At 35.8% G+C, this 25425-nt stretch overlaps 1 protein-coding gene across 1 annotated transcript; it reads right to left on the bottom strand.

Annotated features, from left to right (window-relative positions):
• Positions 1-323: 323 nt before the first annotated feature.
• LOC145606050 (calpain-type cysteine protease DEK1-like) lies at positions 324-25176 on the bottom strand. The gene is made up of 31 exons (XM_081662111.1): positions 24541-25176; positions 24172-24422; positions 22481-22663; positions 22234-22369; positions 20939-21069; positions 20720-20834; positions 19607-20636; positions 19406-19516; positions 17668-17726; positions 14013-14175; positions 12078-12351; positions 11818-11968; positions 11619-11730; positions 11275-11440; positions 11097-11167; positions 10757-10848; positions 10498-10660; positions 10324-10395; positions 8747-9121; positions 8533-8648; positions 8149-8446; positions 7628-7947; positions 6887-7238; positions 5439-5759; positions 5255-5359; positions 4284-4412; positions 2042-2422; positions 1765-1902; positions 1377-1613; positions 879-1307; positions 324-746 (listed from the first exon to the last, which is right to left on the bottom strand). The coding sequence occupies exons 1-30, from the start codon at positions 24663-24665 to the stop codon at positions 1002-1004; spliced, it is 6483 nt and encodes a 2160-aa protein (XP_081518237.1). The 5' UTR covers positions 24666-25176; the 3' UTR covers positions 324-746; positions 879-1001.
• Between the last annotated feature and the right edge of the window lie 249 nt (positions 25177-25425).

The following is a 25425-nucleotide window of genomic DNA, read 5'->3' as shown; positions in this document are numbered from 1 at the left end:
TGAGTATTGCTCCTATTCAAAGAAAATATCGTGGTTATGCCCACCAACTGGTTATGTGAAAGTCAATATTGATGCCCACATTATCGAGCATTACAAAGCAAGACTTTGGCATTGTAATACTCACGGCTGCTGCAACAAGGTAAATTCCTACTTCACTTGAAAGTACCAAGGCTCCACGAGCGAGATTATGCGAGTGATGTAGTAAATGCTAATTGTCCTCTCCGGTTTACCACATCTATGACAACATTAGTAAAGAATGCTTTGATTTTTGCACTTTCTTCACATGTTTAACAAGCATGTAATATTATCGATTAGCTCATATGTATAAGAAAAAAGAGGTTATATTATCGATCAAATAATGAAATCTGTACAAAATTGGCTATGGACAATGAATTAGCATCAGACCTATAGCTGATTGACTATAAACTATATAAACAATGAATGAGCTTATGAGTTATGAGCACGCTGCAGCCAGCTCTCAAGCTCCCTAAAGCGACAATACATTTGATGTTTTTTTTCCTACTTACAATTCCTCCTGCCTATCTATTTACGTTTCTCGCTTCATTTACAAGAAATTGATGTACACAGTAATTCTCTGAGACTTCCCCCAGTACTAGCAACATCAGTAACTTTGGCAGTATGAGCAACCAAAGAATGGTAAGTTGCATCTTTGCAATTGCTGATCATTTACCTCATCCACATACAACCATAATAGCTGATGCTAAGCACAATAACTGATCCTGGATCTGCCATGAAAAGATATTAAACAGCTCAGAGACTGAAAAACAGGATACGGAGATATTTTTATTTATTTATTTATTTTTTTATATTAAAAAAAAAAAAAAAAAAAAAAAAAAAAAAAAAAAAGGAAGCAATACCGTGTTTATCCGCACAGCCCCGTAATTCAATTAAACAGCATAGGCTAGGGACAACCTTAATCAAAGCTCAGAAGGGAGGTCAAAGGCCTACCAAAAATGCATGTATAGACATGCTAGATGAGACTATAAAGGTTCCAACGTTATTGATGCTTTTGTAAAAACAGAGAGAACAAATGGTGCTTCTTCTCCAGGGGCAAAGGTCGTAGGCACTATAGTATAGCCTTTTGGATCTGGATCCAAAACCATTTCACACGATATTTCTCGGGAATTAACATAATCGGTCCCCCCAACAGATTCATGCAAGTAAATATTAAAAGCCGCCCGTCGGCCACGAGTTTTGAGTATTCTCATTCCTATATAGAACATTGTTGAATTATGACTTGATTGATAGTTCCTGAAACCAGTGGCGGTTCGAGAGAAACTCACTCCCTGACAGAAAAACATCATCAGACGTATTTACAATAGCCATTATATCAGAAGGTAATTTGTTTTCCATACCTGGGTTAGAGTAATAAAGACGTGTATTGGAACCGATGCATCCGCTCCAACCGCCCGCAAGCGGAACTGGGGATTTTGATTCCATGTATCATAATCTTGACAGCCACCAGCACTATATCCTCGCCATTGCCCATGGACAGAATAGCGCATCTCGGGGGGGTATACGCGGCAGACATATATAGACCGAAAATGGATCTGAAAGTCTTGCCAGGACATCCAGAATATACCCTCTTTGGACTGTTTAAGAAGTAAAGAATATTTTAAAACTCCTGCAAGGCGCTCATACATGGAAACACAGTTTTGGGCACAGTACATAAAGATACTGTGGAACTCAGGAAGTAAAAGAAGCCCTAATCTAAGTAACAAGACACACAGAAGCATTAAACACCTGAGGAACATGCTTGAGTTTATGCTTCATCCTATCTGTCCACTCTGGTGAAGAATCCGACCAAGGTCCATTCCATTCAACCTCATTTGCCCATGGATTGCGTATCTGAACAAGCTTGTGATTATCTATGTCTCTAACCTGCATCATTAAAGTTTAATTTCTCATCCTACGTACCCAAGGTAAAAAGAGTGACCTACAACTATCAGTTCCTATAGCTTTGCAGGACAAGAAAAGATAATGTGAACAAACACGGTCAGGAAAGTGGTTGAAAAATAACCTGTAATATTGAGTAGGCATGCCCCTGCACGATGCCACTAGAAGAGACATGCACATCAGTACCAGATGGGCTCCCAGCACCTAGTAAGAAACCTTCTTGTTTAAAGCGCAATAATTGAGACCATAATCTCCCACTTGCAAGATCAATCTGTGCCTGTGGACTCCTCATATCAATTTCTTCACCAGCTCCCCCAGTGAGGTCTACCAGAGCATCCTGGACAAGTCCACCTTCCAATGCCTCATAGGAACCATGCAATTTGGCATATGCCTTCTCCAACACCGTAACCCAGAGTTCATTTCCCTTGCGACTCGTAGCAAATGCTGGCTTTCCAGGTGCTTCACATGGAATCCAATCATCAACAATAACAGGCACCCATTCACCCTAAAGAGCACACAATTGGATTGTTCTAATGTTGTTAAGACCAATGTTATAAGAAAATACAAAGCTCAAAACCTTAATCTAACAATGGTGACATGTACAAAAATAGGTAGGCTACAGTTGCAATTAAAATTAAAAATAAAATCATGCACCTCCATTAAAAATTAGATACTACACCCGGGTGCACCATGCTCATGGTACACCCGGTAAACAAAAAAAGGCGGAAAGAACATATAGTGTTTGATAAAGAACATACCTATGTTTGACAAAGAACATACCTTTAATATGTTCTTTGAGTGTGATCAGTGTGTTCTTTGAGTAAAATAATATGTTCTTTACATTATAACTTATGTTATTTAACATATGTTGATAAACATATATGTTTTTTTTTGGGTTTAATAATACAAAGTATGTTCTTTGAATATGGCGTGTATGTTCTTTAAGGTCGTAGTGACGCCCAAATTCTATTTTTATTATCATATGTCATATTTAAATTACTTTTGTTATCGTATGTTCTTTGAGTTTGATTAGTGTGTTATTTAGGTATGAACTACATGTACTTTACAATATAAATTATGTTCTTTTAACATATGTTATTTTGAAATTTGATATTGAAATCTTAAATTATTTTTAATTGAAAATAATATTAGAGTGTAAAAACTAAATTATTATGGGAAGTTGAATTTTTTTTGGAGAGATAGAAAACTAATTTTTGGGGAAATGATATCTTCGGTAAGGATTTTTTTAGGAGGTGATCAACATTGGCATGACTCGCATCCCGACCCGCTCCGGTCCAAAATAGGGTTGGAAAAAAGCCCGAAAACCCGCTACTTTTCTACGGGTTTGGGCACGAGAAATTATGATATGGCCCGGCCCTACTCGATTTTTTATCACCTATAAATTTTTTCCATTAATGTGTAATTTTTCAGAAAATTTTATTAAGTTTTTATCTTGTTCTTTTTACTATATCTTTATGTTCTTTGGTAATGCATGTTTTTGTCAAATACAAACATGTTCTTTGTCAAATACATGTATGTTCTTTAAGAAACACAGGATGTTCTTTCCGCCTTTTTTTTATTTATCCGGGTGTACGATGAGCACTGTACACCCGTGTGTATAAACCACGGATTACACCTCCATAGCATCATTAAGCATTCTGATGAAGTTTCTCTGCAGTACTTTGAGACAAAATATTACTTAATCAGACATCAGTTAAAAGGTTTACTTTCATCTTTTTTTTTTTCCCTCATCAAGATAAACATTAGTGCAGAAAAGTTTTTTTCCAAAGAAAACACAACACAGTAGAAAAATTTGCTCACGTCAATCCATAATAAGCCATATATGTAAAAAAGAGGGGACCAGAAATCCATCAAAAACAAGGCAAAAAAATAGATAAATAAAAAAAATTAAGAAGGATGAATTCTAGAAAAACTCATTTACATATCTTTTAATCCTGAGTCCTGACTCTACGCACCATAAATCCCTTGACTTTGAAAGTATGCGCAACACATATATAAGTGTGATATGTTGTGTGTTTTAGTTAGCTTCTGTCAGTATTTAATATAGTAGGACATGTTTATAACTGAGAAGTTCTCACACATTAATCTACCCAAAATAATAGCCCATCTTCTCAGATCTAAGAACAAACTCTAAGCAAGCTAGGTAGTCTCTCTTCAAGCTCCCAGCGCCTGAACTTATATATATATTAAAATAAAAACTTACATCAGCGAAAAGGAGTGCGCTTTCGAAATAGAAAAAAAAATTAAGCATACAACTTACAATAAAAACAAATAGCAAAAAGATAATTAAACAATGACATGCCCTAAGCATATATTTACCCTAATATGAGTACAAAACGTATTACCTGAATACAGAAGCGAACAGTGTATATTCCTTCCTCATTATATTCTGGAGTAATAATTACTTCAGAGATTCGAGAGACTTCAGCTAGAACAGCAACAGCACTCAAAAACCAACAATCGCCTAAGTGCCCCTGAATGTCCAAACAATTTATGTGAGGTTCTAACAAACCAGCTTGACATACTCCCTCCATCCCCAAATTTTAATTTCATTTGCCTTCTGAAAATGTTTTTAGGAAAGTGGGTAAAAGGATTAAATAGTGGGATTTAGTTTATTTTGAAATTAAATATACTAAAAACACAGTTTTTGACTTTTGTTTTGGAAAGTCATACAATACATTTCTAGTTTCTTAAAATAAAAAAATAAATTAAATAAATTAAAAAAAAAAAAAAAAAGGCTGATAGTAGTCAAACTTATTAGAATCATCATGGTTTTAAAAACTAGCAACAAAAAGTACAAACCAGTTTTCTAATTTCTAATTTTTTGTTAATAGTACTCCGTCCATCCCTCATTATTTTTCCCGTTGGCGTTTATTTCACGAAAATTAAGGTAGTTGAGACATGATATGATTAATGATTAAATGCTGACATTTATTTTGTAATTTTAGTTAAACTATGAAAAAACAGAGAGATGACATTAAAGTCATTTTAGAATTTAGTGGGTATTGATGGTCCCCAATATATGTTGAATTCATAGTAAACACATTAACATTTTCCAATGAAGACATAAAGCGAATAATTGTAGGCCAAAAAAGGAAATGATAAGCACATTTTGGGACACCAAAATGGAAATGGTAAAAATAAAGTGGGAGGGAGGGATAACAAGACTAACAATAACAATTAATCAAAAAAATAAAAAACAAAAAATTAAAAATAAATGTGAATGGATCCTAAGATAGTGGACTTTAATATGGGACAGATGAAATATAAAACAAACAAAACTATAGAAAACACAAGCAGGACTACAGTATCAAACCTGGCAAACATCAGATGGATTTGCTGGACCAGAAAATAAGCATGGACAAGCATCTGATCGAATTTGTTTCACTATATCCATTGGTCTCATCCATTCGGAAACAACCTGGATGAGAAGGTGATGGTTAGCCATATTACTGATAAGGTAATATCAGAGAGCCTTAAATCATAATCTCGACATTTACCTGCAACTTAGGAGGAGGTTTTTCAGGATCCACAAACAATGACTGGTGGTTTGGGGGAAATTCTTGGTCAGTAAAATGTTTTTCACCTCTGGCAGAAACAGCCTCTTTAACAGCCATTTCAACTGAAAGCATTCGCTGATTTAGCTCCTGCTCAGTTTCCATCTTTGGTCTTCTCAATTTTCTCGAGAACGAATCCGCATCAAACACAACACTTTCACGCCCAGATCTCCGTTTTCTCCCACTAGAATATTGTCCATCAAAATCTACATCATCCCTATCATACAGATCTACGTCTGCCGGGTCACTATCCCACTCATCAACCTACAAAGTCATACCATAAACAACCTCATTAGTTAAACTACATCTTATATCTACCCAAAAAAGCATATTGGAAGTTTCAAAGTATGTGGTAATGAACCCATAATAAGGCTGAATTTTCCATCTCCAAGGAAAAATACTTCAATCTCCTATCAAAAATATTCCTGATTCACCTCATGGTTCTTCGACTCTTACATAAACTTCTTATTTACACAATTTAAAAGAAGGTGATCGATTTCTACTAATAAATTGATATTTAAAATGATTCCATTCAGGATAATATATTCTAGTAAAAAGTCAGTTTTCTAAAATCTCATAGGTACCCTCCTGAAATTGCTTCTAGTGCATGTTGAATAATTTTTACAGATACGGCCAACGCTTTAGAACTTCAAAAGAAGCACGCACTGAAGTTCACTATGAATATTTGGGCACCTATCATGAGACTTGAGCGCATTAACTAGTAAAAAGAAGTGTTAAAAAAAATATTATATACATTCGAACTACTGTTGGTCGTATTTCAATTTATCAAGAAATTGAACACATTTTATGGTTACAAAAGTCTATCAGTCACATATAGGATTTAATTAATGGGCATTGTGGTCTAACTGTCGAGGTGAAGTAGTGACCTAAACGATCGAATACTTGACAATCCAATAAGGTACAAATATCTGCTATCCAGACTTTCCAAACTTAATAAGGTAAATTCCTTCTGCTATGTTACTCAAGACTCTCCAAACTTACCAAGTAGCATACTTGATAATCCGACAAGGTACAAATATCTCCTACCCCATCTTGAAGTGGAATTTTATTTTTTTCTGTTTTTGTTAAAAAAAAAAAAAACCAAGGACTCAACACCTGGACATATATGACACTAGAAGATAAAGCTCAATTGCTCAAAGTAACTAGAGACTAAGTACTCATAATGAGCCTATGATACTATCTCAAGAGTATCTGTGCAGCACACACATAAAACACCCTAACAAGGTTACCAACACTTGAGTCTTTTTGGACCCAAACGTTTTTTTATAGCCAAAAATCAATCACTTGGACATAAATCATCTATATCAACGTACAATACAGAATCTGAACTAACGTATAAAACATATGAGAAAAAGATGTATAAAACATACCCTTGAAGGCGAATCTTCCCATTGCCAATTATCGTCGAGATGATCGACCATATTGTAGTTAGGTGCACCCACATTTGCATGAAGAGAGGAAATCTCCTCTTCACTCAAGCACCTTCCCCAGAGAAAAACATCCATTACATGCATTTTGGACTCAGCTCCTTCACTATCAGACCTACCAAACGTCTCCACACCAGTAGGAGGTCTAACACCAATCCAAACTTCTGTTCCTTGTTGCCAAATACCATTCACCACTTGAAGAGGTAATTCATTCAGAAAACCATCAAAACCACCATCAACAAAGCATGTTGCTTCACCAAGGTCAGCATCAATCGTCATTGTTACCAAATGCCACCTGGGTATTGAAAAAAGGGATCATGAAATACTTGCTGATGAACACTAAGACTTCCTTACAGATATTAGAGTAGTAAAGTCCACATTATGACAGCAAACAAGAGGAGCCCATTCAAAGAAGAACGCAGAAAAGCAACAGTATGTCATTCAACGTGTTAGCTTTATGCACCCTCATTCCCAATACAGATAAACTTACTGTTTTGATCTAAACAGATAGCAGAAGTTAATTACAACAAAGTACAGACAGTCGGAGAAACACAATCAGTATGATGAACATGGCATATGCACACTACATACATAATTGCTTCCACAAACCTATGTACAAGCACACACAAAGAAGAACAAATGCACATAATGCTTTTCTGAAACAGCAAAGTTTGATAGACAAACCTTCCATCTGCAATACATGTCCCACTGATGCTCCATTCTTTCGCAACTGCATTTTGCCTGTCACCTTTTGTAATTAATCTAAGACCAACTTGACCTGCTTCAATGCCTTGTTCAGAGCCCGCCACCAGGAATTCCCAGCAGAATTTCTTCTGAAATTCAGTACCCAATAGACAAACTGGCCCAGAATCAGGTTGTATCATCACCACAACCGACAAGGTAACCTTCTGACTCTGGCACACACTTGGATCCACCAGTCCACAGTGTCTACCACTTGCTCTAGGCTCATCATCAAGAACACAGACAGCACCAGGAACTCCAGTCTGCCGATGGCAAAAAAAATTTCAAATACACTAACTTGTTAGTTTAATAGCAAGAAGTTCAATATAAATATTCAGCACTTCATGATTTGGTGTGAACTATGACATCTACAATGATTTTATTCTAAACATGACAATATTAAAGAACTAGCAAGACAATAAGTAGCATATACGAGGTAAATGCTGCATGCAACAAAACACCACCTGGAGCGCCCTACGTGATAATTGAGCTGCACGTATGCGATGTGCAATATTTGACACCCTATCTCGTGCAAAAGAATCATCGAGTGCAGAATCTCCACCAACAGCACGTACTGCAGCAGCCATTGCAGCAGCGTCCCGGCTTCCAGCATCAGGAATAGAAGACAGAAGAGAAGCCTCTATCTCCTTCCATTTGCGCTCTTCCTTTTCCAAAAGGGCTTTCCTCCTCTCCTTGCCCCGCCCTTCTTCTTCACGTCTCTGTATAAATATTTCTTCTTCCATTTCCTTCTCTCTCAGATAGCTAGAGTAATTATAGCACAGTCAGCAAAGCACAAACTCGCGAATAACTACAAATTGTTTGAAAATTTCCTAGCTGTCACAACCAACCTCTCTTGAATAAGTTCGAACTGTCTTCGATCTTCTGGCATCCATTTTTTTATTTTTTTGGCACTTAAATCTGAGCATCCAACACTAGCAAGAAAAAGACGCAAGCGGACTTCATCCTATTACAAATCAAATGTCAGACTGGAACAATTAAAGCCCACTATAGCATAGAGGAAGCAAAAAATGATGACTCTAAACAGGAAACAAAGGCCTTTACCTGTACCCTCTCTGCCTTTGCAGTTAGACCAAGCAAAAGAAGAAGATAACCACCGAACTTATCCCACATACACACCCACTCCGTGTCTATTGCCTCTTCTAAAGCCAAAATACGAGCATGAGCACATAACTCCCGCTGCCCCATATCACCAGTAGATTCACACTGGAGACTCATACAGCTCAAGAATCTGGCTAAAAAAGAACCTGCAGCCAACTCTTCATTTCTCAAACGATCTCTCAACTTCATGACATCCGCCCTTGGAAGCACAAAATTCCCAGCTCTATCACGTATAATAGTAGGATCACCAACTAAGAGTGCAGCTGAGCTTGCAGACCTTTGCGGTGCTGAGTAAGTTCCCGAGATAGCATTTCGAGTCTACAAATCAATTTTACATGGATCACACAAATTAATGTGAATTCCTCTTGCCACCAAATTCAGAATGGCAAGGCTTAAACACAACTATCTTAAATAATATGAAAATGAAACAGCTATGAATATAATCAGAAGAATGAAAGAAAGCCAACACTTCAGTACTACACATAATCATTGACAAAGGCAACGTTATTTTCATGTTTTAAATAGACACCATAAACTACATGATTAAATCTCTCATAAATTAAGGAAAAATTGACAACATCAGTCCAAACTATCAGCTATCTTCGTTGAAAAGTCCCAGCTTTCAATTAACTCAAGGCGGACCCAATTATGAGAGCTTTCTTCTCATAACAGTCCTTGACCTATTATGATCAGTTTGACCAATTACTTATGTTAAGTGTTGCGTTTTTAGTGGTCTGAATTTATATTTTTATTTTTTTGGGTGGGATGGGAGGTGGCTGGAGAAGATGATGGAAGGGGAGTTTGGAGGGAGGCAGGTGGCCAGAGTCGATGGATGGGAGTGGCTAAAGTTTTTTTATTTTTGAAAAAAAAAAAATTGCGAATGAACACACTGCTTAAGTAACCGATCAAACCAGTTATAAGAAAACGGCTGATAGTAGAGACTGCTAGTATCAATATTTCCATAAATTAATTGATAGATCACAGACACACAGACACACAGACACACACACACACACACAAAAATAAAGGTGTTAAAAAAAATTTCTTTAAATTAAATTAAGTGATGTATCTTTTAAAATCTATTTTTTTTATTTTATTTACAAAATTTATCTTTAAAAAAAAAAAATTAAGTGATGTACCTTATAACTATATAACATGTACCTTTTATCTTAGGCTATGAGCTATAATTTATACCTTTCGGAAATGTACCTTATACTTTTAGGACATGTACCTTATGTATATAAGACGTGCACCTTGATTTTTTTTGGAACAAAAATTGAAAATAATTCAAAAAAATTATTTTGAATTATTTTGTTCATATTTTATCATGTACCTCGTAGTTATGTAGCATGTACCTTATGTGGTTCTCACAATAAGAGTAGTTGTCATATTAAGATGGTTCTCATTGTACAATTTCAACTTGATTCATAATTTTTACAAAGGGAAACAATTAGCCCCAACGCCCATAACAAATCTTGAAACAAAACTCAGTGTCGATCCAATTATTTCCACACACACACCTTTGTTGCAGATCGTGCAATTGCCTGAACAACAGTTTCCTTGCTAAGGAAATGAACAGCATCCTCCATCATCTGCACATAAGATATGCATATACATGCCAATATGTAAGCACATTAAACAATCAGACACAATACCAAAATATAAGAATTACACTGTCATCATTCAAGCCACACCTCAAGAGTTAAACAGGGGCGTGAGACGGCAAATCCGAAGGAAACAACAAGTGTAACTGCTGAGACAGCAGCACCAGCAAATGGCGGATAAATATTAAGACTGGCAACAACACCCCACCCTTCCGTCGCTAATGCAATGCCGTAAAGCATCAGAAAAGCACCACTATCAAAGAAGCGACATCATACTCAGCATATTACACCAATTATCAAAAAGAAAAAATACAATTAGTAGAAATATGTCAAGTTATATAAGACAAACCTGACATTTTTTCCACAATCTGCATGAGCATCATATACATATACAGGAAGCACCCTTGGAGAATAGACAACAATGGGAGGTGAAAGAAGAACCTACAGAATAAAGAAGTGTAGGTGTATATATATATAATTAAAATAATATATAATTTTAAAAATAACATGATATCCCAAAGAAATAAATTTCATGCAGATGATTAAAAAAAAAATAAAAAATAACCACGCAAGTGGAGAGGGGAGGGGAAATGCAAAAAAACAAAGGCACGCTTAAGGAAGAAAGAAGAAAAGACAACGGGAAGAGAAGAAGTTTAAAGACTTAGAATCTAAAACAAAAGCAGACTTACAGTCAGTGCTCTACCCGCAAGGAGGAACAAGAATGAAAAATACCCAACAGATGCTCCTACAAACGGTTTGGCTGGAAACAAAGAGGGGAAACAAACTAGTAAAATATTGAGTATCATCACAGCAAACAATGTCATGCAAACAGTTACAAAGTAAAAAAGAAAATTATAATTTTCTCACCTTCTAACCGTCCAACCATAAATGCTGCCACAGCTAAAAGAAATGCAAGAAAACAAACGAAGAACATTTGTGCCCGGGTCAAATAGAAATTATTTGAAGCCCAAAGGTGAATGGCACCAATAGCCAGCACGATTAATAGAAGAACCAAAAGAAATGCCACCCCTACCTGTGCAACAACATTAAAAAACTGATGTCACTATATTATGTCAAGAGTATCGAGACCTATCTAAAAGGCCTCCAACCCTTTGCTCTCCCTGCGGATCAATTGTTTCCTCTATCTTAGTAAAATTTCAATTAATAATTCGCTAAGGTAGTAAAAAAGCAATAAAAAGGATCCAACTTACAGTCCAAGGCTTGACAATAATTATGACAGCTGATATAGCACAGAGCAACAAAAGAAGACCAATAGCAATAAAAATATAGACACTGCGAGAGAGTTTCCATTCGTCATCCTTCCTGCAAGTATGTCAATGAAAATCAAATACAGTATCCCCTTACATTACAGATCAAAGAGTAGACCAACAAGTTTAAGTTTCTGCTCACCATTTGTGCAGGCCAGTACACAAGGATAGAATTGCTGGAATGCACAACAATGGAAGCAAAGCAGCTAGAAAATCGCCATTTGTCGGAATGTGATCAACCCTTGAATTTGTTATCTCCGCATATGACACACCACAAAATACCACAAGGACAACTACACCAGAACGGGAAAATTAAAGACGGACAGTATTAGAATGCTAGACCTAAAATCAAATGATAACTCATAGAGTTGCAGCAAATAAAATTAGCATGGTCATACTTACCAGAAAATAAAACCAAACATACTGCGGAGAAGATAGAGAACCGATAAGTTGCAAACCAAGATATCACAGGCAGCACACCCGTGACCAGTAGAGTAATTGCCGAAGCCATTGCCCAACCAAGGTAAACAGGGGATGCATAAGGAGATACAAAGCTTTTTCCATCACCATTCCATCCTTTGTAAGACAACTTATCTAATGGCTTGAAAGAAACAATAATACCGAGTGATATCACCGATCCAACAAAAATCGTTACGCAGATGAGAAAAGCAATGCCCTGGAAAAGCAACACCTGATTACTACGAATCCAAATCTAAACCAAAACAAAGTATAATTTAAGTTAACAAGTCTGCTCCCAAGAGGAAGAGGGGAGGGGGGTTGGGGTTGCAGCTGGAAGAAGCATAAATCCACCTATGACTTTTACTTAATAGGGGTAGAATATAATCGGTTATAAAGGCCATTCTAATGATGGTTATAAAGGCCATCCCCGAAAATCCAATCCATTACATATGAAAATAGGAAATCAGTGTTTTTGTGTTGCATAAAGCCCATTCTGCGACAGATTTTGATTTAGCGTCCAATCCAAAACATCTGATTTAGATGTAAGCCGCATCGGCACGTCACCACAACATCCGCTTCAGACCATTAACTTACTAATCTTGTCGCTATTATAAGAACCATTTAGTGTATCAATAAAATTAAATCATCACTTTAGTTGCTATAAATGTTGGAAACTTTTATATTCATGCAGCATAACAAGGTAAGATTGTCAAAAGTTAAATATTAAGCTAGATTTTATAGAAGATTTTCCACAACTCTTTAACTATGAAGATAACATGGATCTTTTTCAATTGGTCAAATCACGCACATGGTTGTAAAGCATGAAATAAAACCTGCGTAATGCCTCTTCATTAAGGACCACTGCACAGCAACCTTTATAGCGATCACAGACACGACTAATTAAAACCATTTATTATGGTATACGTCTTGCACTGAAAATATGAAATGTCATTTATAACAACCAAAGCACAAACACACACAACAATTCGCTAACTTAAAGGAAATTCGTCAGGCATAATATGGTCGGAATATTTTGGTACACGAAGGGTCAACTTCAAAAAAACTTTAAAGTGATGTGAGTAAAAAGAAATCAAAAGAAAATCTATTAACTATTACTAAAACAAAACATGCTGATGTCATCAACTCTCTAAAGTGTCTTATATTTCAAGCTTTCATTAGAAAATTTCCTTCCAAATTTATATATGATGTCATCAATGTTTTTGTTTTTTTTTTACACCCTTTCATTTTACTTGTTAAAAACTAGGACCAAGATAGTATGAAACTAAAAATCCAATCTTAGACTTTAGCATCAATGTTGTTGTATATTCTGTTCTACTTTTGAAAATTCCCAATATAACAATATTTAATAGCGGTAGATATAGATATTGTTTATTTAGCTTCCAATCTAAACGTATAAGCTCAATAGATAATGCAACATTATACATATTTTGTTTAACCATCATTTTAGTATATTTTCAATCACATAGTAAATATTATGAAGGACCATTAAATAATAACCATTATTAAAAAAAGGATTATGTTCTTTTATACTCCGCATATTTATAACAGACTTTTGTTTAATAAAAAAAACAAGCCAAATAATGTTAAATTGTTATCAACAACATTAGATATAAAAGAAATATAGATTAATTATTTTTCAACACTGTGCAACGTGTGGGTACTAATCTAGTAATACCAACAAAAAAAGGAAACTTTAAGTTAGGCAAATGTCAAATTCAGCAAACTTCCATTTCCACAGCTACCAATTACCAAAATGCACAACCTTATGTTTTATTCAATACACATAACAGAGAATGATATAGCACAGGACTTAAACACTCAAAACATCAAGTAATAGCTTGCTAAGAATATTAAAACCTCTGTCCGTCCAAGGGCTTGATGATTTTCAGTTCGATTAGATGAACTGTCTGGATGGATCCAAATACTGTATCCATTGCGAATCCATAACGGAACAGCAATTGAAAGGCATGCCACCATGAGGGGTACAGTCAAGGACAATCCAAGAAGAACTGATGATTTGCTGCAGCAACAAACAAGAACAAAGTAACAAATCATAAATCTTTAATGCATTTGTTCGCTAATGATATATTCAGGCCATATGAATCAATCAAATAAACTAAAAAACAAGTCAGCAGATGCATACACAGCTACATATATATATTAATTATTTAAACATATACACAGAACATTAATACTCTGAAGAGGTTGTGATCTCGCTAATGATCATGGAAACACTTCTGCCAGCAAAGAAGATGAGTTGCATCTGTTGCTGGATCATATCATGTGTGCAGTAGGTCAAAGCCTTCTTAATGCCCGGGAGAAACTGACATTATACATATAGACTATTTTAAACAAATGTTTTGTGTATGCACACATGCATATGTATGTGTGTGTATATCTGTTTTTTTCAGTCAGTAGTTATATCTCTACATACATGATCCAAAGCCCTACCAATCATTCCACCACCACCACCACCACCAAACTCTGCAGACCTACACACTTCAGTAACACCACAGAGTCCCAGGATATGAATTCCCATATAATACACTTGTAACACATCACATTTAGATGATGTGCTATAGCCTATGGAGTAAGACAATGTTCCTCACTTCCACCCATTAAAAAATCTTGACCATGACCATACTTATACTATCTACTCCCTCATCCTCAAAAAAATTATCATGTAAACTATTTCAAACAGTCCTTAGTTTATTGCACTATTACCTTAAATGAAAAATCACATCTGCCAACTCATTCAGCCCAAGTGATGTGGGCACTGCCCCTAAATGCCTCACTAGTCACTCTCATCCTCTTACTTCATATTTTATATGATGTATAACCATCCATCAACTCTTTCTCCCTCAATCATGTTATATTCTTATTTGTCACTATCAACCAAACAAGTCCCTCAATAATTTAATGGTCTACTCAATTACTGTAGATATGCATTTTAAGAAAATATTGAAAATGTGAGTGGAGTATAAAGATAAAGTAAGGGAATGAATGTTGAGCGTATAAACGTTGTGAGTGTAACGAAAAATTGAAGAGTGTGTGGAGAGGTATAAATATTGTGGAGTAAAAAAGGAAAGACATTGGAGAGTGAGTAGAGAGAAAATGAACGCAAAGACTAGGCTATTAAGCGTCAGTATGCCTGTCAACCTGCATTTCCTGTACCAGGAACGTACAGAGTACGGGTATAGGTTGGATGCGTCCAAAATACGTCCTGAGTACGTCTCAAAAAAAAATGATTATGGCTGACTTTTGTGGGTACGGCACGCATAATTATTGGGGAGTGGGGGACGGCATGTCTGTCCCCCTTCATATACTTGAAATTTTAGCCCAGTTGAGAAAGGAGCCAAAAGTTAAGACAGACAAGGCCTTGTGTTATCAGCAAACCCATATATCTGAGCAACCATCTAGTTTGGGAGCATGTAATCTTCCTTTTATCCAATACGTAGTTGTGCGTTGACTTGATATCAATGTGAGAATTTGGAGGAGAAAAATCTAATTTGTACATAGTTACCTGCCACATATGACTGATATAGGAAACTTATTTTACTGACATTACAACAGCCATCATGCCAGTCATAATCTTATAACTTATTACTTTTTAAAAAATTTGTAATAACATTAATAACCAAAATGAAAACACACTTCCCCCTTTTTTTACCACTTGGTATGGCCGTATGGGCACAAGATTTTCAAGAAAAAAGAGTGAAAGGTGGGGAATATCAAATTTGCTCATGTGATACAAACAAATTAATGAGAGAATGGGGGGTAACAAAGATTGTTATCACATGTGAACAAGGGCAGTTAGGATACTTTGTGTGTGAACACAAGCAAAAGGCGAACAAGCATACCAAATAAGGAGCAATTAATATGCAACTACCCAAAAAGGAAAATGGCACGATTATAAAAGAAAAAGGAAAAAAAAACAAAAGAAGTAATACATGGAAATTTTGGGAGAAACTACCTTATAAATTGGAATTTACGAGAAACTACCTTCTTATAAATTTGGAATCTTCCAAGAAACTACCTTATAAAAAAAGTTGAAAAAATTTACCATAAATACATTTTGTTGAGAAATAGTACCACTAGTTGGAATAAGTGAGTTCAATTTTTCCAGTGTTGACCATCACGTAACGCTCACGTAATTACTATTTCCCCCATTTAATTATTTTTCTAATTAATTTTTCTCTCTATTTTAACCCCTAATCAACAAAATGTGTTTATAAGGGAAAAAGACGTATGATATAAAAGAAAAAACGTAGGGAAAGGGGAAAAAATAAACAAGTGAAAGAACGATGTAGTCAACACCGCGAATATTGGTCAACCCACCTTATTCCTAGTAGTGCTACCATTTTAAAGCAAAATATGTTTTATGAGGTAGATTTTTAAAACTTTTTTAATAAGGTACTTTCTCGCAAAATTCAATATTTTAAAGGTAATTTTTCGCAAAATTTACTAATACATACTCCCTTCGTTTTTAAATACTTGCTCCATTTCTCCATGTGCGGAGTTTTAGAAGAAATTGGAGAAAGTAATAAAATATGGAGGTAGTGGGGTTGGTCCGTTGGTGGAAGAATAAAAAATCGTACAAAGCAAAAGTAGTGGAGAGAATTGGAGGAGAGAGAATATGAAATTAATAAAATATAATTTATGTTGGGTCCACTAGGTGAGAGAAATTAAGTAAATATTGTAAAAGCTTTCCAAATTAGGAAATAGAGCAAGTATTTAAAAACGGCCGGAAATGAAAAGTGGAGCAAGTATTTTAAAAGGGAGGGAGTATCTATTTATGTGTTATTTTATACGTTAAAATTAGTTGTCTTTCTTGTAGTAGTGAATTAAAGTATAGATTTGGTTTTTATTTTCTGTTGTGCCCACTTTTTTAAATTTTGATTTTGCTGGTATCCGTCCCTACACTTGTCCTCATTTTTACCCTATATTGCATCAATGCTACATTCTACTTCAATCTACTCGTAATATACATGGTCAAGCCTACGATTATATAAATTTGAGGACGAAGGGAGTACTCGTCAATATTTGAAAATTCTTCCAACAAAACAAGTTTAAAAAAGTAATGCCAAATCATATAGTCCTTCTGGATCCTTAAAATAATTACAATTAGGTATATGGCAAACCTTTATTCCATTACAAGTATATGGCCCGCCTTATTACATCCATTCTCACACTACTTTTTCCCACTTTACTTACAATACTCCACTGAGGCACATAATCTTAAATTTTATTCATTTTTTCCAACATTCCACTTGACCTTTTTTTCCCCTACAAAATTTCACTCAACTTATTTTTTAATTATCTTTCTAGACCAATCAACTAATATTATTATTATTCTTTTCTTACAAAATTCCAATCCATAGATTTCTCTTAATTTCCAATTAATTCTCCTTGATTGTTGTGCATGCTATAATCAAACCATTATAAGGAAACGGGTGAGTAGAAATCAATACAGCAGTAACGTCAAAAGATTTTAAACAAGGAAGTGAAATACCTCAATATGGAAAGTAGCAATCCAACACAAGTGCTCAGCAACCATGCAAAGAAACCATACTGAAATTCCAGGGAGAAAGCAGCAACAGATTTGTCCAGTTATAATAATAACCAAAAGACACCAAAACACATAATCAGATATACCATAAAACATAATCTCCACTATCAGCCAAATTAAAAGAGGTTCTTGTGAAATAAATATATACATGGTGCAATAATGTACACTAGTCCCAACATTCTTTTTTTTTTCAAGCCATTTTCCATTTTCATCGGTTCTTTTAATATCCATTTAATTTCTCCTGCTTTAGAGTTCCATCCCTCTTTTACCCTCGCTGGTTCCACTACATAGGATTCATTTTAAGCGCAACACTAAATCTCCTTTTCATTATTTTTCTTACTCTTTAGACCTCCTTTTTAATTCCCCCTGCCATGTATTACTTGAAACAGAGTGGCTTCCATATATAATAGTGATTCCTCTTTTATGTGTGAAAATTACTTCACAATATGACATGCTGTTTCTTTCTCCATCACTATCCCTCTTCCACCATAGCATGAAAAGAATGAAATTTTTTGGCGGTAGATATGACACGTAAGAAACATTACTATTGGATAACAAAGTTTTACATCAGATAAAAGAGTTTCAGTTTAGATCTTTCTTTAAGAACAATCAATCGTCATTCGATTGGATGTTTAGATGTAGATAATCCTTCAAAAAAATTAGTTTTTCTATTACTTCAACTTCTTCCCTTGGGGAACTCTAAAAGACAGGAATCCAGTCCAATCCTACAACTTAAAAATTGTACAAATTTAACAACAAACAATTTTGTATCCCAAATTTTACAACTCTACATCCAAATAATTTTTCTATTAGTATATTTTATAAAAACTTGATTAAAACCTAGGATATGCTCGGAACAAGGTACAGGTCTGAGTGTCAAAACTTGGAGATTTAAAAATTTAAAGACTCAGGAGTCGGGACACATATTAATAGGATCTGAAACTTGGAGTTGGAACCACGGGTACGGTGATTCAGGAATTATAATAAGATTTTTACAATAAAAAGGGATCTTCCAAAAATAATAATGAGAGTTGCTCATAAAGTAAGTTTTAAAATATAATTTTACTATTTTATATAGTATATACTATCTTCTCATAATCAGAGTAAGGGATAAGTGAAAATGGATGAGAAAAATAAAAGAGTAACTTTCTAATTCCCGACAAGTAATAAGACTAAGACTAGCAAAAGCATATATGTATAATCGGGTCGATCCAGCAATCCTATTCTTAACAACCCTATCAATCCAAAGTAAACTCCCGATTACGAGAAGTCAGAGCAGCATAACGCATTCAAAAGAGTCCAGAATATGATCACACATAACAATTGATTCTCATGAGGTACAAGACAAGCTTCTAAGGATTATTTAATAGAGGAAGAGAATAAATGACCGAGAATAGTTTCCAAATTCCAACTGGACGTGGAATAACTTATAAACAGGAAGAAAAAAATGAAGGTTATCCCAAAAGGGCACTTTAGAGTTTAGAGTAGCAAAAAGTACAGCCCCGTAACTCATTAAGAAAAATTAATGTGGCAGACTGATAAACTTAGACTTGACTGAAAATAATTGGCAATTAGGCACAAGCTTGACACCATATATCTAGAAAATCAAAGTCCTACAATCACACAATATATTTGAAAGTACTTGGATTAGTATTGAAAAACAGGAAGAAAGTTGGTGTACCTTTCGAGGTTTAGATGACATTGATGTATCTTCTGCTTGTAAAGACCGCAGGTAAGCCATAATCAAGCAAATCACAGGGGACAGAAGAACCACGCAGATTCCAAACTCAAACTGCAGGATTCAAACCTTAAATTTTAGCAGAACCAAAACAAAAAAACATTTGTGAGCAAGAACAATAATAAAAGAGAAATTGCGCCTAACCTGTTGATGAATAGCATTTACAACTTTAATCACTCTAGGACGAGAAATTGCAACACACACTGTTTCTAGTATGAAGACGAGACTAAAAAGAGCTAATGCCCTCTCGGGAGTACCAGCTGCATAGTGCCAAAGCAATCTTAATATTTGCAACCATTTTTCTAAACCCCGAAGCCGCAGTTCCTCAGACAAAGAAATTTGGTTGGGTAAAGCATTGTCAACACTATTGGAGTCAATGATAGTAATGTCAGTGTTATCACAGTGATCTCTATCAGCATCCAAACTACTTCTTTGCAACAATGCCAGGATTTCTGGATCCAAACCTTTCTCCTTCAACATCATTGCAAAATTTGGATCCAAACCTTTATTCTGCAATAAGTTAGTCAATTCACGATCACCCTGTTTTGACCTCTTCTTAAGTATGGCTGCAATCCTAGGATCATTGAGCTTTTCCTGATGTACAGGAGCTAAATTAAGATCTGGAAGGTAATTCACCGAGGTTGACGTACTTGAATCATAGCCTTGACTTTCAAGGCCACCACTGGAATAGCCCACCATAGAGTTGTGATCACAGCTCTTTTCAACAAAGGATGGGCCAACATCGGGATCTTGAACAACAGAGCGACAGGAACTACTGCGTAAAACTAAACTAGGCCTTCCACTGTCCAAACTCCTTTCACTGTTTATACCCTCATGAGAGCTTGTGGTTCGGAGTAAAGTAGCATTGTTCCAACCAACGGCTTCACCAGTGCAATGTCCGCCTCCGCCATTTCTGTTTATAGCTTCAACCCCATGTCCAAGATTACCAGCTTCAGCACTGCTACTGCGCTTCATACTTGAACCACATCCTTCAGAAGAACTTGATGAAGTATTATGCTCTTTTCGTCGAAATCCTTCCCTGAGACGAATAACTGTGCTCTGTAAGGCATCTCTTCTTTCAGCTGACGGATTTGTAACCAATAAATGACGACAGACAGCGGCTCCTAATAGCACAGATGCCATAACCAAATAACTTATACAATGTCCCAAGTACCTGAAAACAAAAATACAGATTTGTGATGGAAGACAAACTCATATATTCAGAGCAAGTTCATGAAAAATTCAACAGGGGCGAACCAATAATGTACGCCGAAGCAAATAAGAAATACACGAGATGCGCCAGCAATAAACAATGCAGCAATAGGACTTTTCAGAAGCCGGAAGCCAAACAAGCATGCTCCCATATTCCAATCTGCACCAAAAATTGTAGTAAACATATTATATTGGTATATTAGATGCATTCAAAGATAAGGCACTATATGAAAACCTAATGTTGGAAAATTTCTACAAACACACCAAGGACAATTACTGCAGCTGAAGTAATGGCTCCCAACCAACGTGCCTCCTTAGCTGTCAAGCCATACATGACTGAGTACACAAGAAGCACAGATAGTGATCCAAAATAGAGGGTCCCCAAGTGTGAAACCCTGCATATGTAAATCCATAAGATATAAAGTGGATCCTAAGCATGAGCAAGAAACGCTAGAGCATGTCACATTTACAAGGACCCAAACATAAGCAAAATGAAAATAAATGGTATCATTAACAATGAACCAAATTCCAAACAATCAAGGTATAATTAGTTCTATAGTGATTTGGGGCACATGAATTTTCACAAGGAACCGTCCGGGGAAAAAGAAAAAGAGGTGAGAAAGATAAGGAGAAAATCCAAGCTTAACTCTGAGATATATCTCACAATATAATCTTTATCTTTTGTTTTACATAATTTTAAAAAATTGAAAAGACAGAGGGAATAAATTGGGATGTTAATATCGGAGATTAACCTGGGTTTCCTCGAAAGATAAGTGATAAAATGAAAGTGAACAAAGAATGAGAAAGAACATAGTCAGCCAAAAATGAGGGTAGCACATAGTGAAAACCCAAAAACAAGATTAGAAATATAAAATTTGAGAAAGCTATATAAAAGATCGCTAAGGAAGTAAGGAGAGATAAATAGAAAGGAAAATCAAGCGAGTAAAAACAGAGAAAAAAGTTTGAGAAAACTTTAACGCAAGAAAACAAATAGAGTTTGAAAACACATAGGAAAAAAATCATATAAGTTTAAAATCATGACATGTCCTCACTGTAGATTATTTCTATCCATTTCGCCCTATCTAACGCCATATTTTCTTCGATCCCCAAAAGGCTCATATTATAATCGATCATCCTCCTCCAAGTTTTTGAGGTCTTCCCCTACCCCTCAAGATCCAATCACTTTGTCACGGTGTCAGTGTCACCCCTTCTAACTTTGTTACCAGACCGCCCGATCTTTATCTTTCATCGCCAAACTATCTTAAACAATTCTCCCTCATCTTGTTCCCAATAGATGTAACCGTACTTTCTTCCTAATTATCTCATTACTCAATCTAATCCTTTCATCCAATGCAGGGAAAAAAAAAAACAAAAAACAAAAAACAAAAAAAAAAAAAAACAGTATTGAGATGAAGCCCTCACTTTTTAGCGTTTGGAAATATGGAATGGAGAGAGGGTGAGGGGCATCAGATAAAAATATACAAAGGTAGATCAAAAACACAATCCAGACCCTAGGTTGCAAAAGTAATCCTCAATAGATAGAAAGCATGGGAGCTTGCCTACTAGATTGGCGGGGATATAATTCATTTGGATCAGGTGGTTCTGGCAAGCAAGTCACAGGGCCCACCTCAACACAATCAGAATAAGCATATTTATATGCTCTCCTAACATACTCATCCACATCTAAACCATTACCTGCAATTTGTACAGATAGAGAAGTTAATATAAATTAGAAATCTCAGCAACTTTAAATCAATTATCAATTATCGATACAAAGGCAGTGTCAGACATGGTTGCAGACATTACCATTAAATAGCATTCGGCAGATAAAGAGCATATTGATTGCTAAGGCAATAGCAGATACACCAAAAAAGAATCCAGAGGGAGAATATCGCTCGGATGCTCTAGAACCAGCAGTAAAATACACAGCACAGAGTTCATAGGCACAAAGCAATGCAACCGCAAAAAGAAGAAGGAAGGCGACAGCCCCTGTTAGCACAAAGTCAATTGAAACAGTGTCAGTCAAAGTAGAATATTATTAAGCTCACAGCATGAAAAAACAGTGAGGAAATAAATATGGAGATATAAAAGCAAAACCCACACCAGTTTACTGGAAGAAACCCCAAAAAAATATGAAGATAAAACACAAACTTTTTGCTCACAACTCATCAGCTTCCTAGCTTCTTCTATAAAAAACTGCACCATTTTTTCTATGGAGCAGTTCTTGTCTTTTAAATAATAAGAAGCAATATGTTCAGCCCTTTCATGAAAAAAATCTGTTTCAGTCTATTAAAGGTATGTACAGCAATTTCCTCCTCCAGCTATACATGTAATCACCTTGAAGCAATATATTCAACCCTTTCATGAAACAAATGCATTTCAGTCAATTAGAAGTATGTACAGCAATTTCCTCCTCCAGCTATACATGTAATCACCTCTATTTCTTTTCCAAACCTTGTGTGTTTTTTCACAGATTTAATCAAGATTAACATACACATGCGCGCGCACACACACACACATTTCCTAACTTGGGCACTTTGTTTTTATCTACTCAGCCTTACAATCTAGTAATCTACCACTTTCCATATGAAAATCTTAAAACATATTAAAGGGCAAATCTTTTGTCCATAGACAATAGAAAATTTGCATCCGCATGGCTCACTTGTTATCCTTCGCAGGTGGGGATGAATTTAAGGCATATAAGAACATTAGAGAAGGATAGAGCAAAAGGCCATCTTACAATTGTGTACGACTTTATCTACAAAATAAGAAAGAGCAAGTGATCATCTAAGTGAAACACTTGGCATCAACAAGAACAGACCTTCTCCAAAAAAAAAAAAAAAAAAAAAAAAAAAAAGAAGAAGAAGAAGAAGAGAGAGAACCCCTAAAGCTTGATCAAATGGTTTATTCATTTGACATACAACTTTAAATTGTCAAATTAAATAGCTTCAAAACTCCGCAAACTAGACCCACTTCATTGAAGTCACAAACACATTATAATCTTGATGAACCACTACTTGTTCCCTAAAATACACCTTGGATGCACCTAAGTTCAAATATCATTTAACATAAAGTCCTGCAGGAAATAGGTTGTATACGTTGAGTATTCATTAGAGCTAGGCAGCAATAATATAGAGTACAACCACCTCCTAAGAGAGTTTTGGGCTAAGGATAGCACCATTTGATCTTTTCGTTTTGCCCCCCACTTCACCTCCCTACTTGTATGAGAATTTTTCTTAATGATTTTAGTCAAAGGGGGTGATCAGGCCAATGTTTGTCAAGTAGAGCACTTAGTATGGAGTCCCGGTCAAAGCTGGGATAAATATGAAAGGTGGATTTGGTAAAACAGCAGCTTAGGAAATATATCGGAGGTTGGATTAAGCATGTAACGTAACGTGATATTGAAAAGGTAGTTGTTAAATTTGACATGGGCATTGTATGATAATAATAATCAAAGATAAGCATGAAGAGTATAGGTTAGAAGGCAAGAAAATTACTTGAGCTCTGCCAACGCGTTCTCCACCAAAGCATAATGGAGTAAAAAGCCAAAAGCAAAGCAGTTCCAGCCATAATGACAGCAAGGCCAATAATATCTCGGCCGGAAATAAGAATGAGCCAGGATCCCCAAGCAACAAGTAACAAAAGAGGAGAAACAACAACGAACCAAGCAAATAGAGTGAGTGCACCACATATAATACCAAGTCGAGGTCCCTTGAAGAGATCTGGCCATTTTCTGGCAAAGATCCAACTGCATGGAAGAGAAGCAACAAACAATCCGTTTAGGGCTTAGGGTAATAAGATGATAATCATGTAATAATAATAAAAATGTACCAGTATGAATTGGATATAATAAGAAATTCGGAGACCTGTAGAGACGCCAAGGGCGCCAATTGACAGCCCATAGAATGGAGAAAGATGAAGAACCGAGAAAAGCAAAAAGGGCACCCGATACAACACAAGCCAACACAATGTCATGCTGCTCGCCTTCCATGGCTTCGGCTCAGCTCTCCACCAACCTCCTCTTCTTCACCGCCTACTTCATGCTCTGACTCCGCCTCCGCCTCTGCCTCCGCCTCCGCCACCTCCGCCACCACCACTCCACCTAACTGGAATTTTCAGACCTAACCTAGACCTAGACCTAGGGTTTCAGCATCAGACAATTTGGGGAAATTAAATGTTCAAGGAATAACAACAATTTTAGTTAGTATGAGAGAGTAATTGAATACTTTCTCTTTTGGATTTTGGGTAAAATTGGGGCTACCCAGATTAAAACCCTACTACTTCTACACAGACTACAGTGTTGTTGTGGAAACTGGAAAATACTTCTTGTAGTATATTAATTTTAAAATCAAACCGGATTTTCAGACACCGGTGACTGTGGGAGATTAATCCAAATATGTAGTCGTACTTCTTTTCAACTCTTTTACTCCCATCTACTACCACTACTTCTATTCTCCTTTTTTTTTTCCCTTTTGTTCTGGTTTTCAGGAAAACGTTTCCCTTTCTAACTATAACCTTCTAACCCAAATTCAATGATGGACTACTTGTACATTCTTTTAAATTTGTTATCGGATACATAATATTTCATACTTCATACATATACAAATACGTTGTATCAGGTGGATAACATTACGTATTTGGTTAAAGTATTGCCCGTTAAATTAATTCTGAAGTAACATTTAGATTACTACATAGTAGTGACAGTACTACTTATAAGAATATCAATGTCCTTCAATCTATTGCTACCTATT

The sequence above is a fragment of the Chenopodium album genome, chromosome 22 (assembly GCF_948465745.1).
Source record: "Chenopodium album chromosome 22, dcCheAlbu1.1, whole genome shotgun sequence".
Taxonomy (NCBI): domain Eukaryota; kingdom Viridiplantae; phylum Streptophyta; class Magnoliopsida; order Caryophyllales; family Amaranthaceae; genus Chenopodium; species Chenopodium album.
This window is presented reverse-complemented; position numbering and strand designations above follow the sequence as displayed.

Bases quoted from the DNA above. Each gene is read 5' to 3' on its own strand.
- LOC145606050 (XM_081662111.1), bottom strand. From the start codon at position 24,665: ATGGAAGGCGAGCAGCATGACATTGTGTTGGCTTGTGTTGTATCGGGT. The intron at 11,969-12,077 runs GTAAGTATGACC...GTTCTGGTGTAG, and splicing joins ATGTTTGGTTTTATTTTCTG to TTGTCCTTGTGGTATTTTGT. The intron at 10,396-10,497 runs GTGTGGCTTGAA...TCTTATGTGCAG, and splicing joins GCCCCTGTTTAACTCTTGAG to ATGATGGAGGATGCTGTTCA.